The sequence below is a fragment of the Lissotriton helveticus genome, chromosome 8 (assembly GCF_964261635.1).
Source record: "Lissotriton helveticus chromosome 8, aLisHel1.1, whole genome shotgun sequence".
NCBI classification, from domain to species: Eukaryota; Metazoa; Chordata; class Amphibia; order Caudata; family Salamandridae; genus Lissotriton; species Lissotriton helveticus.
Window position 1 is genome coordinate 391661966 of NC_136069.1, and position 13767 is coordinate 391675732.

General features: G+C 43.3%; 1 protein-coding gene across 9 annotated transcripts in view; it reads left to right on the forward strand.

Moving 5' to 3' along the window:
- LOC144772708 (uncharacterized) overlaps positions 1-13767 on the forward strand; it is a 1708106-nt gene that overhangs the window by 979924 nt on the left and 714415 nt on the right. For 8 of the 9 annotated variants that reach the window (XM_078657210.1, XM_078657211.1, XM_078657206.1 and 5 more), the window contains one exon: positions 9425-9449. In XM_078657210.1, the coding sequence (XP_078513336.1) occupies positions 9425-9449 (25 nt within the window). Of the gene's footprint in view, positions 1-9424; positions 9450-9717; positions 9941-13767 lie in introns of those variants that run through there. The other variant, XM_078657212.1, reaches the window with a different exon arrangement.

Below are 13767 nucleotides of genomic sequence, written 5' to 3' on the forward strand. Positions count from 1 at the left end.
CTTGTGAATATTGTCCGTGCCAGTTGGCACAATGTCTATTGTGTGTTTACTATCTGATGTGTTTTGACAATACAAAAGTTATTTTTATATAACCTTGTGTGGAGTTCCTTTTGTGGTGTGCCTAGGATGTTGTTGCTGTTGTGTGCATGCGCAAATGCTTTACACATTGCCTCCGGGATAAGCCTGTCTGCTCGTGCCAAGCTACCAAGGGGGTGAGCAGGGGTTATCTTGGCGTGTGACTCCCTTGCCCTGACTAGAATGGTGGTTTCTGCCTGGGTTTGGCGTAAGCCTTAGCCAACCAGAAATCCCAGTTCTAACAATGCTACTTCCTGGTGCCGTATGCAGCAGTATGCATCATATCTTCAGGGACCTGAAATTCTTCCTCAAAAAGGAAAAGTTCAAGATGCTGATCCTAGCTACTGGTGTTGGAGTTTGGAGACTGGATGATGTCAGTCGACCTGCAGGATGCGTATTTCCACAACCCTATTCTACAGTCACAACAGACGTACTGGCGATTCATGGTGGGTTCTACATACTACTAGTTTGCTGTACTACCCTTTGGCGTGACATTAAAACCACGAGTCTTCACTAAGTTGAAGGCGGTGGTTGTGGCCCAACTCAGATAGCTGGGCATCCCCATTTCCCTGGACAACTTGCTGATCAACCCAGTTCCAGGATGTGGTGTCACGCCACCTGCAATCAACGGCATACTTCCTGTTCAATCCGGGATTTTGTAGCAGTAAGCCCAAATCTCACCTGAGGCCCTCCCAACAACTCTAGTTCATCATATCCTTACTGGACACCCACCTTCTCCACACTTCTTTCCCAGCACAAAGCATCAGGAAAGTCCTGGAAATGGTTCCATCTTTCCACCAATGTACAAGAGTTCCAGTCCTGAAACTCCTATGATTACTCAGTCTGTTGGCTTCCTGTATTCTCCTAGACATGCACTTTGGTTTATGAAGGACTTGCAGTGGTTCTTTCACAGGAAATGGCTTCTGTACAGAGGAGACCTGTAGGCATCCATCATGATCTCCCCCTCTGCCAATGGATCTTGCTTACTGCGAATCACCTAGTAAGGTCTGACATACAGAGTTGGTGTCACCTTGCCTGTCACAAGTTGCGTCTTCAGCAGCCAGAGACAGTCCAGGACATCTTTGCCCAGTGGGGCACTACTCAGGTAGACTTAATCACCTCCTTGATAAATGCTCAATATTAGCAGTTCGGTGCTCTCCCGTAGCCATTGTGGGGAGCCTTGAGGAATGCATTTCAGTTGAGGTGGAACTTTTAGCTGCTTTACACGTTTCCCCATACACTTGATTCCTCGCGACCTCCCCCTATATGCATGGAAGTTAGCTGAGCACAACTAAAGTCCTTCCAGCTGCCACTGGAGTTGGTCACTGTAATCATGTCAGCTCATTGCACCTGCTGGAAGATGGGACAACTTTGTTGCACAGTGCACAGCAATATGTGCTCCAATTTGTGACCAAGTTGTTGCAGGTGCTGAAATTTGGTCTATCCTTGCTTAGCGGGGTTGTGCTATTAGAACTGTTATGGGGTATTTAGCTGCCATGTCTGCTCGTCCCTCCAGCACATTCAATGTCAAACAGGATCCTCGCTTACGAAAGTCTAGTCCTTAGAGACGTTTCAAAAGTACTCATCAGCCGGAAGCATGTCACCTACAATATATCCAAGATGGAGTGTGAAGCTCTCATGGCATTGGGACATAATAAAGAAATCGAGATTAAACCGGCGGGCAAAGGTGGCATGATTATGGTCCAAGACATCACCCAATACAGAACAGGGATCACTAATCAATTGCAGGATGGTATCAGCTACATGAAACTACGTAGCGATCCCACAAGAGAGCTTCAGAAGGAGATTATGGCAATCACCAAAGAAGGTCTTGAGCAAGGTTTCCTCTCTAAATTAGAATTCCTGTTCTGGAATAAAAAGCAGCCCGATTGCCGACGATTTACACATTGCCTAAAATTCCCAAGGATATGCAAAATTCACCAGGGTGTCCAATCGTCTCAGGATGTGGATCTACACTGGAGGCCCTTTGTAACTATGTGGATACGTTCCTGAAGCCACTTGCTGAGACGACGAGGGCATACTTGAGGGACACTATGGAGACCATTAATTTAGTTGACCAACAAGCCTTTAACCCAGCTCAACAAATACTTGTGACTCTGGACATCATGTCACTGTACACGAGCATTCCACAAGAACCAGCTATAGAAGTAATGGAGCAAGCCCTTGACCGAAGAACAGCCCACGTTGCAGTAGCCACAAAGTTCATCATACAACTACTCAAGCTTGCAATGATGAACATGTTATTTTTCTCTCAAGGTAGCTACTACATACAAACCGAAGGTGTAGCAATGGGAGCTGACTTTGCTCCTGACCTAGCTATTATTTACATGGATGATTTCGAAAATTCCTATGTTCAATACCACCAATCCATTGAATACTCAAGTGTCATTGTGGAGACGGTACATATATGATGTCCTGATGATCTGGACAGGGGACACTACAGAGTTGAACAATGTCCATACTTGGCTGAACCAGCAAACTGATGATGTGCAGTTCACCATGCGTTATGATTCACAGAAGATTGATTTTCTTTACATCACCATCAGCAATGAAAACAATCTACTATAAGCAACACATTATCGGAAACCCATGGAACGTAATTCACTTCTTCAATACAACAGCCACCACCCACGAGGCCTTCTTGACAATCTGCCCTTCGGACAAATTTTACGTATCCGCAGGAATTGTTCGAAAAAAGAGGATTTTATGATGGAATCAGAAGTGTTGAGTGACCGCCTTGTGCAGAGGGATTACCCTAAAAGACTAGTAAAGAAAGCCAGCAAGAGAGCGTGGTGTAGCCCTAGAGAAACATTACTAACCCCAAGAGAAAGAGAACGTGACTCCATACAGAGAATGATCTGTGTAACCACCTTTTCCACTCAAAGTAATGCAATCAAGAAGGTCATAAACCACCATTGGGGTCTAATATCAGATGACCTAGAACAGCAAGAATTTCCTATGCATTGCTTTAAAAAGGGCAAGAGTGTGTAGGACCATGTTGTATGCTCACTCCTTGAGTCACCAGAGGAACCATCCATCCAGTCAATGTGGAACCTACCACCTACACTGGGCCACTTTAAATGTGGCCACTGCAAGGCCTGCAAATCGACAATACAGACAAAACAATTTACCTACAAGCACCAATAGATAGATCTCACTTTTTTCAGTAACTTTGATCTATGCAATCATTTGTCCATGTGATCAGATATACTTAGGACAAGCTCAACAGAAGATAAAAGCCCACATCCTCCTGCAGCAGGATGCAATGTGGGGTTCAAGGAGCCTCCTTGGTTGAACATTTCAAAAAAGCACAACACCACCCAGAGGATATCAAGTGGCTAATATGGGAAAAGGCTACTCTCGGAGTAATAGGTGGCAAAATCGAGATGATTCTAAACGTAAGAGAGTGCAAATGGATGTACCGTTTAGATTCAATACAAAACAGTTTAAACAAATTGGACGCCATCCTTGCACAGTTGGCTTGCCTTGCACCTGACTGAATTTCTTCTTATTTATGTGCACTTCACGTAACTGCTAATCTAGTTCCCTGGGCAAACTGAACACCTTGTGATAACATTTCTATGCCAGTCCTCATGTTTATTCTGTCTCGCCAGACAATCATTTAACTTGCATGTCCAACAATTTCATGAGAGCTGTGGATTCATCATATATACATTTTTATATACACGTTCAGCCACATTTGACTGGCTACACAGTCGTATACCTCTGAAATAGCGTTTTAGAATAGAAAATAGGCAGTCTGCCTGTCTTGTAATCTCGAAATTCATTATGTACAACACACTTCCCCATGAGACACATAATGTAAAGTCCCCACCACCATCGTTTGACAGCACCAAGACTATATTCAGTGTGCCCCTTCCTTCCCGTTTTCAAATTCCTTTCTCACCTACGATTCTAGGTGAGTTTAATTGTACAATGCATTAATATTTAGGTGGTTTCTGTAGCCGTGTACCCTTTAAGTATGTGGTAGAATGGAAATAGGCAGCCTTGCGGTGTCTATCCTAAATATGTTGATTATTTCCCCTTCAAACGTGGATTGAAAGGTCCCCGGAATCCTTCTTCTCAAGAGAACTCCATCGAAAGTATTTCACAGCTGTTTAGATTTTTTTCCACTTAAGAAATCTTTTTATTCATTTCCCACATCAAGCGCAAATGTTACTTTGAGACCGGCAGTCTGTTTTCACTCCTACATGACAGCATCTAGCATCTGCTGAGTCATTCTCAGCGCGTGCACGGTGCTGACGAGCCTCTTTAAATTCCAGTTCCTCGTTTCCAATCCTGGAGACGGACGCATTAACGAAGGTGAGGAATCTTGCAAGCCAGCTGCCAGCACTTAATTAGATTCTTTTACCACGCATTCAGAGTGCTTTGGCCTCTGTTTAAGTGCATTCCCCTCTCTTTTCATTCCCCCAGATTTGGCAACTCTCATGAATAGGAATAAGGACGGGATTCTGTGTTTTCTTTTCAGGTAAACACTCTTCCTTCAATTTCCATTCATTACAATATCTATGGAACCACTGGGCATTAGTATAATTCTACATTAATTCCCTAGCACAAGTAGTGTATGTGAGGATGGTCCCCCCACTACACGTTATAAGTAAATGGGTCATTCGGTGTCCATTAGATTGCTAATGCTGTCGCAAAAGGTTTTTTCCCCCAAATTGACTCCATCCTGTTTTTCAGGTGACATCGTTTCGTTTCCCTGTCATTTTGGAGCCTTTGAAGCCCATGAGCATTTAAATCCTCCATCCAGTCAAGGGTAGATTCTGGTACATTTATTTTGTTTTTAACCTTTTAATCTTTCACCATTGCACTGCTAGTACATTCGGCACTAAGGACCTTTCTTGTTAATTTCTCAGGTGCCCCCTTCTTAGTCCTGAGGAAGACCCTGACATAAGGACCCAAATAGCTTACTTACCTAATGGGGTCGAAACGTCGACTACATCACTGCCCTATGCCAGTTTGATCAACAGTGCTTGTTTCACTGTGATAGTGTATTGGAAACAGTGGCCTTTTTCATGTTTTCATGATTATTTTGGATCTGAGTGAAGCCGGCACTAATTGTAATGTATTGGATGTCACTACCTTTCTCTCTCATTTCCCGAATCCTCACAAAGCGCACCTTACTATTTCCCCTTTCCTTTCCCCACCTTGTGTGGCACTTGATATAATACTCGGTTCCAGATTTATTCTGATGCTCAATATGATTAAATAATATTGAACAGTTTATTGTGTTGTGTAATTTGAATTAATGTCAGCTGGCATTTAAATACATGTTTTCTGAATTGTAAGACTGGGACCATCCCCTTTCTGTGCAGGTCTGCTGGACCGGCTGTCCCTTATCAAATTCCCTATTTGACAAATATGTTTCCTCCAACTCTTTGTGGTTCGCCAGTAGAATTTGAATTTAGTTATTATCTTATTTATGGGAACTACGTTTGAGCCCCGTCACAGTTGTACCTTATAAATATATTCCCTCAAAACTGTTTTTGGTCGCTATCACTTCTGCTAGAAGAGTAAGCAAACGTGTAGCCCTTAGCTGTCAGCCTGCTTTCATTTCTTTCTTTCCAGATAAGTTGCTGTTGAGAGCCTGAGCTGTTTTCTTATATAACGTGGTGACCTCTTTCCATCTCTATCAATCCATCACCCTCCCAACCTTCTAAACTGTCCTGCATCCTATGTAAGAGGAGGGACAGTTGCATTGGTTGGATCCTATGCAGGCAGTTAATTACTACCTGGATGCGCAAATAAATTCTGATTGGTCAACCAGCTCCTTATCGGGTACTGTGGTGAGTAAAAAGATAAGATGGTTCATAAGAGGACTCTCTCATGTTATATCATCCTCTGCATCAGTATTTACTGTGCATTAGCCAAGAGAGAGTCTCCTGAAGGAATAAGACCTTATTCCACCAGGGTTAAGTCAACCCCTTCCATACTTATCCAGAGAAGTGCCTATTGCAGAAATGTGTAAGGCAGTGATGTGGGCTTTCTTGTATACCTTCCCAAAGCACTACTGCTTGGATTCTGAGATGTTTAGAGAAAAACACTTTGCCAGATCTGTTCAGAAGATTTTCTTAGCTAACCATTGTAGGAGAGTGGGGTCTGCAATCCCATGGCCACCCCAGATTTTTGCTTTTTGCTTCACTGATTTACGACTTTCCCTGGCTGTGGGCCTGCTAATCAGACCCACAGCCTAGCTGTTCTCTCTCTCTAAATTACAACCATGTACCTTAGGTGCATTTTACCAATTGGTACTGGGCCACCTTATCAGTCCCTGTACAGCATACCTTAGGTATCCAGGGCATAGGTGTACCCAGGGCCTACCAGGGGCTGAAGCATGTATTATGCCACCCCTTGCTGGCCACCCAACCAGACACAACTGGCTGCACGACAGCTGGGGCAAGGTGGTGTAAACACCCTTTGCTTTAGATATAGTATTCCTATATCTAACCCTAAAATGGACACATATATTCCTATCAGTCACTCCTATGGCAGGCCTTATCAATCCTGAAGGCAGAGTGCTTGGAATTATGTGAGATGGTGCTCTGGCATGAGCTGAGCCCGTTTGCAGCTTGCGGAACCAAGTCCAAATAGCTGTTCCATGATAACGCTATACCATATACTCTTAAGTGCATTATAATCCTCGCGGTTAAATGCTAACTTTGGTATAGCATTATCAAAATATGTCGAGTAAGGTGTCGTACGAATTGGAATACTAACCCCTCGCCAATTCTGGCGACGGGTTTAGCATTCCACCCTTCTAGAGGGACACGACATGTATGTAACTGTGAACCCCGGTTAAAGTCAGACACAGCCTCAGCTCCCAAAATGGATGCTGCCACCGAGACACAAGTCTGCCCTCCTGCTGCTGGGAGTCCTTCCAGCAACGGAGGCCTGGACAAAGGGTTTCCTGTCAGGGGCGGTGCTAGCACCATCCCAGACAGGATTTTGTGTATCCCAGGTAGGCAGGGCTGAAAGGAAGGTGACTGCAAGTGGCACCCCGGTGCTCACTGTGCATATGCCGGCTCAAACCAGTTCCTGGGGCACACCAGCCCCTGAGCTGGGGAGAGACCGGACAAAGGAGAGGGGTGTAACCACCCCCCTCCTGGTCCCACCCATAGGGCAGGACTTAGTCGCGTGCCAGCCCCTTTTCTTAGGATAAAGGTAGGAGCAGGCCCCCTTCCCAAATTAGATCATTCTGAATCTTGAACTACTTTCCACGAAAGGAACTCTTGACTTTTCTGAAGACTCTCCCTTGTGGCTAAGGAGTAGCCACCCTGCACCAGCAGGCACCATCGAAGCTCTTGCGGTTTGCTGCACGTCCATCCTCCGGATCAAGACTGCCCAGCTCGACGAGACCCGGATTCCCTGCCATCTCTGACCTCTACCTACATCATCCAGCCCAGCTGAGATTCGTGGGTGTGACGAGACCCGTGGGACCGGCCATCTTCAAGACCTGCACGACGCTTCACCAGCACGACCCCCGAGAGACCCTCGAGTAAGTGCATTGGGGTTTGAGAAGCCCTAACCCTAAGCAGCTCCAGCACTGAAGTCCAGCCCCCCAGCATCCACAAGATCTGCGTGGGGCCCTTCTGCTTCTTGGCTGCTTGCCACGTTGTCCGGTCACTTGCCCGTTGGCTAGTGACCCTCTTGACGACGTACCACGACGTTTTCACCGCTGGTCTAGGTCCCCTAGACTGGCCCTTGCTTCTTGTCCAACAAGAAGTGCCCTGGACCCTCCTGGTCCACTCCAGACGCCATCTTGACTCCACCGCGTGGGCTTGCCTTTGCCAAGGTTTGTTGCTCAAATCCTGAGTCCAGCATCGCCGACAGCCGACAGCCTCGTGGGACAGCTCGCACCTCCAGCCTGGGCGCCGACAACGCCTCCTAGCCCGTGTGACTGCAGAGTCCAGCGTCGCCCACTCGCCTGGTCGAGGTGACTTCATCCGGTGCCATCCTGGTGCCCACATAATCACTGGCTAGTGATTAAGAACTAAGTCCCCTCTGCTTTCAGGTCGTCTCCTTCACTGATCCAGCCTTGGATCACACCGGACATCTTCACTGGTCGCCTGCCAGCAACTTCTTCTTTCAGGCTCCATAGACTTCAATGAGGATTCCCGACGTCTTTTGAACCCTATGCAGCCGCGGCCCCTGGGCTAGGTAACTTGAGTATTTCGGTACTCCAGCACAGGTTCACTATCCAAGTGTCCAGATCCTTTGTCGTTTTCAGTCTATCTAGTCGGATTCGTCCGGAAACAGTAACTTTAGAAACGCTAGCATCCATAGACTTCTTCCCGCATCCCGCGTGAGAGTGCACACTCTGCACCCGATCTCCCTAGGCCTCCTGCTCGTAATCTTAAGGTACAGTAGTGTAGTCCTAGCGATCCTGAAGCCTCTGGATCTTGTTACTTACCTGCTAGTATTTCGCATTCCACTTTTTGTGTATATGGTTTTTCGTGCCCCTCGGGCATTTGTGTAAATTGTGCAACTTAAAGTATTTTCGTAAGAGTTTTGTATTGTGCTTAGCTCCCTGACTCATAAAGAGTTCAGGGTAGTCTTATTATAAATACATATCCTTTATTTTCATAACAACTTGTGTGGTGTCCTTTCACTTGGTGTTCAAGGGGTATATGTGATGGTAAAACAGCTGGCTTAACACGCCCTCTAGAGTTTAGTCTGAAGACTGCTCGTGTCCATGCTACTAGGATAGCTGGTCTGAAAGGTTGACTTACAACCAATCATCAATAAGGGTTGTTTGGTATGATACACAGTGATCACTAGAATAGTGAGCACTATATATCAGGCCAACTTCTCACAACCATTAATCAACCCTTCTCCTAGGCAGGGTATTGCTTTGAAATATGTTCTACCGGTGAGGAATCTGCAGATAGAAGTATCCATCAGCAGAAAAAATTACTGGAGAGACACGGGGGCTGGCACTTTATGGTCTTGATGATTCCGCCTGACTTCACTTCTGGCGTCGACCGTGTCCAGTGCCTTCCATTGCGGTACAAAAGGGGGTCTACAGAGCATTAAAGTTTTCTGGGCCCAGTCTTGTACTGGGGTTGTTCTGCAGGTGAGGAATCTGCCGGTAGACAGAGTATCCACCCGAAAGATTGTTATCTCAGGTAAGTGACCACCAAAAGAGTATCCACCTGAAAGATTGTTTCTCAGGTAAGTAACTTTTTCTTATAGATTGTAGCTACATATGTACATATGCATCATCAGTGAATTGACATAGAAGGCCCTGTGCCATGCTAATACTATAGTATTCATAACGTTTTCCTGTCTTTCTTGTATTATTTAGATTATGAACAAGCGACCGCACAGAGGTAAAGTGATTTTTTAAAAACTTCGATGCAATAATATCATCTCTTATAATTTAACACGTTTTCCGTTAATTTCAATGTGCATGCATATTCGGTAAACAGCATACACAGGAAAATAAATATTAGTAGATTCTAGTTTTTTCCAAAAAGATTAATAATAATTGTTTTGACTGCAAATTTAAACCAGGTTCATATCTTATATTAGCAACTGTTTTAAGTCTACTAATTCTTTATTTCCTAACATCTTCATCAGGTATTTTCTACTTTGTAGACACTGACGTGGGCCACCTTGGATCTTGCATCTTAAAAAGATACTCTAGCTTCAATGTGCTAGTTTTTATTAGGATTGCCTACAATATGATGATAGTCTGCCCTAACCTCTGTTGCGTAGCCAAAGTACAGTCATATACAATACAGACAAACCACAGAAATACCTTGGAATTACATGAAATATGCTACTGTCAGATTAAGAGCAAAAATTATTTTGACTGGAGGTGGCCTACATGAGCGTGGGCGGAATTTCAAGCATTTATTCAGATACTAAAGTTTCTCGTTAAATGGATGTTTTCTGCAATGTAGAAATCTATAAAATTTTTCCTGACTTTTTGTGGACATTTTTGCATAAGATTTAATTCCTTTTTTCTTCTGAAAACAAGGATTTTTCAATAAAATTGATAAAGTGTTGAGTCATTTAATAGATTGTTTGCAAATGTTGCCACTGGGAATTTCCGCATACAAGAAAGCTCACAGGCAGCTAGATGTCATTTAAGAAGTGAAATACTGCCAAAGGTGTGATAAGTTGCATGTTCCACCACATAAAAATTAAGGGCCTCATTTATGAAAAGTGACGTACTGCTGCGAAAAAATAGCGATGCGTCACTTTTCGTTGTGCCCTCCTTGCGACACCAATGATAAGTCATATTTACAGTATGACGCATCATGTTGCAAGGAGTTACAGATACGTCAGTATTTCTGGCATATCTGTAGGCGCAAAAATTACGCATTGATCGAGCGTGTCACCAAAGTGACGCAACTCCCGCAATGATTCATAACTCATGGGCAAGTCCCATGTTAAATGTGCCTGCATCAGTCTTACGCCTGCCATGAGGCAGGTGTAAGATATTGAAGCATTTGAGTCCTAGAAGTGGCGCAGTGAAATCTTATTGATTTCACTGGGTCACATTCTACGAACTTTTCTTGTGTCGGAACTCACCCCCTGCATACATTATACTTGGAGCAGGTATAATGTTGAGCAGGAGTTCACAAAGTGACGCATCTACCTAGATGTGTCACTTTGTAAAGATGGCGCAACATGACACATTTGTTAAATCTCTGGTGCGTCACAAAAAGTGATGCACTGACAGCGCAAAAGTGACACCAGGGCCCATATTAAGCCCTAAGGATGCAAGGGTTTTCGTAGGTACTAACACGCTACACAAAAATGGCCAATGTCCACAGGTTGTTGTGATGATAAGTAAATTAATGCAATGCTTTGCACCACATGAGAACCTATGCAAAATCCTAATAAATATTTCTTAAATCTGTAAAATGTAATGAATGAGGTTAAGAAATGCAATTAATGGTATAACTTCTATCAAAGAAGAAAAAAAAGAATGTGATAATGGGAATAATCAGCATTGACACAATTCTCCTCATGCTAACCCCTCATGAAGTAAGGATGCCACTGTCCCTAGTACAATAATAAATAACATTTAAAAAATGCTGATGGAGATTTTGATCAAATAGCTTTACTAAAACAGGCTTATTTACCCCAAAATATATAAGTATTTGGTTCATTCCTAAGCTCAGTTGCACGAGCAAAAATGTATAATAATCTGGTGGAAAAAAACACAAGTGTATACTACAGCAATATACAAAATACAAAGGCCTCTTAAATGCAGCCCTTGCGTAACTGAAGAATATTTTCAAGTCCTAACAGAGCTGTACACTCTTGTGATGATAAGAAAACTGTGAACATTCAAAAGTTCATTAGTATTAATAGACTTTCTGCCTGTTTCTAAATATAAGGTTAATTGTGGCATCACAACATGTTTCCAGAAGATATCTTAAAACATCTGCAACCCATGTCATTTAAAATGTATATGTCATCATTACTGCTGCTTAACAGAAACAAGAGGATGTTGGACGGAATGCTGCACCTTGTCAAGCATTCACCCCCCAGTCATAGATCTGGTTAAATCCATCATTCTTGTGCTCATCACGCCACCCCAGTTTGCACCCAGCCATATGCCAATCAATCTTGACCCTGCTCTCAATGGGAAAAGTTCATTCCAAACTGCCAGGCCAGGTCCTCCCTGTACAGGAAAATAAGCATCCTGGGACCGGTTTCGCGGTATCATCCCTTTTCAGCAAGGCTAGCGTGAATCCAGTGGCATTGTAAGCTGATGAGGGGTAATACCTCGAAACCGATTCCAGGACACTTGTTTCCCGGTGTTCAGTGTTTGTTTTATTTCCTCGCTACACTGCAGCTGAAAAGACATTAGTCCCCCATGTGGTTCTATAAAGACCGAACCAGGAGTGCACATTAATCACACCAGCTTTTTAAGCCATTTGGAAGCAATGATACTGACCAGGGGTCCTCTAAATGTAATATTGCAGGAAGCCTTATGTCAATCTGGATGGATCCCAACCTCCAGTTGGAGTTAGGGTAAACTTCACTGGGGCTACATGGTATCTGTGGTATTCTTCAGGCATGTACATGTCAGAGGCATGTACCAGGCCACTACGCTACATTTTGAAATCTTATACCAGAGTTTTACAAATGTGTCAAGAAATTTCTTCACAACTTGTTTTTTAAGATATAAACTGACCAGGGCTGCTTTTTTCCCTCTTCCCTTTCTCTTTATCATTTGTTACTACACTCACTCATAATCTCAGAGTAGATAAGAACCAGTATGCAACAGCAGAGGAAACATACCTTTATTTTGAGTCTGGAAATCTCAATCCTTGCCATTCCAGCTTATATCTGTCAAAATCTTTCGTCACGAAAATGTCTAACTTTTTCACTCAGAAGTTTCTTTAAATAAAATCAGAAATTGGAAAAAGTTATCCATTCACAAAATCTGTGACCAATCCACGTAACCATTCCAAACCTCCTGGTCCTCAATTAAGGAGGCTGATCATGACATGATTTCGAAAACCCTAGCTCAGTTTACACCATGAATATTCACAGAGAACCTCATGCCAGCACAATAGATCAGAGACAGTGCCCTCTCAAAGATATAATTCTCTCTGTGATCTTATTTATTTTGAAACCGGTTAATGACTCAATGATTGTTCCCTGCTGCACTAAGTACTGGACCAATATGACCCAAATAGTAATAGTAATAGTAACCCTGATTATCTGTTGAACCCAGTAAAATGCCATGTTCTACATTGTACAGACCTAATAAAGGTTTTTAGCTCAAATACAGAACTAAGATCGACAACCTTTTGATTCTCGATGAGATTGTATATGTGATGGTATAGAGTTATGAAACTTGCCTAGTGATGTGGAATAGTGATTTTTCTGTTACTGATCATTAAAACTATGCCATTCTTTCGAGATTTGTTTATAACCTAATTTTGTTCATTATTGGATCTTTCATAGATTCACATACTTTAATCATTCCCCGCCATCAAAGTGAAAGTCCCATGGGACAAAGTAAAGCAGCATAGAATACTACCATTCACTATAATGCCAATGAAACATTCACCTTAATAACTTAGCCACATCATTTAAAAAGAACCAAACTTCAGGCAATCAGGTAAAAGCACTCTTTAGAATACTCCCCACAGAGGCTAATTCACTCAGATTTTTTTATCACACATCACATGGAGAGAGACTCCCTAAGCTCTGCTCAGTTCTTGAACTGTAGTGTTAAATTTCACCTACAAATATCAGATACTGAATATCATCATGTTGGAGACATCAAGGAAAGAACTTTTCAGACCCTCTGGAATCTGTGAGAAAAAGGGACTTTGTTCTGTTGGCCACACATAGAGGGCATCTACTGCCTATACCCTGCCCACAAGGTAAAGGACTGCAAAATCTGTCACACTTTTTACAACAAAACACTTGAAGAAATAGAAGGGAGGCTTCTCTTATCATTGGCGGCTGCTAACTTTTAAAGTGGTGAGACACAAATCTGAATAGTATAACGAGGCTTACCTTGACGATGCAAGCCCGTCAAGTCCTCAGGTTAATCCTGCCGCCTCATGCTGCCTGCTTGTAAGGATGTACACTAGCTGGAAAAATAACCCTGAGCTCCCTTTGTCAATTCAACAGTGCAATTATGCTGCATATATTAGTAAATTCAAA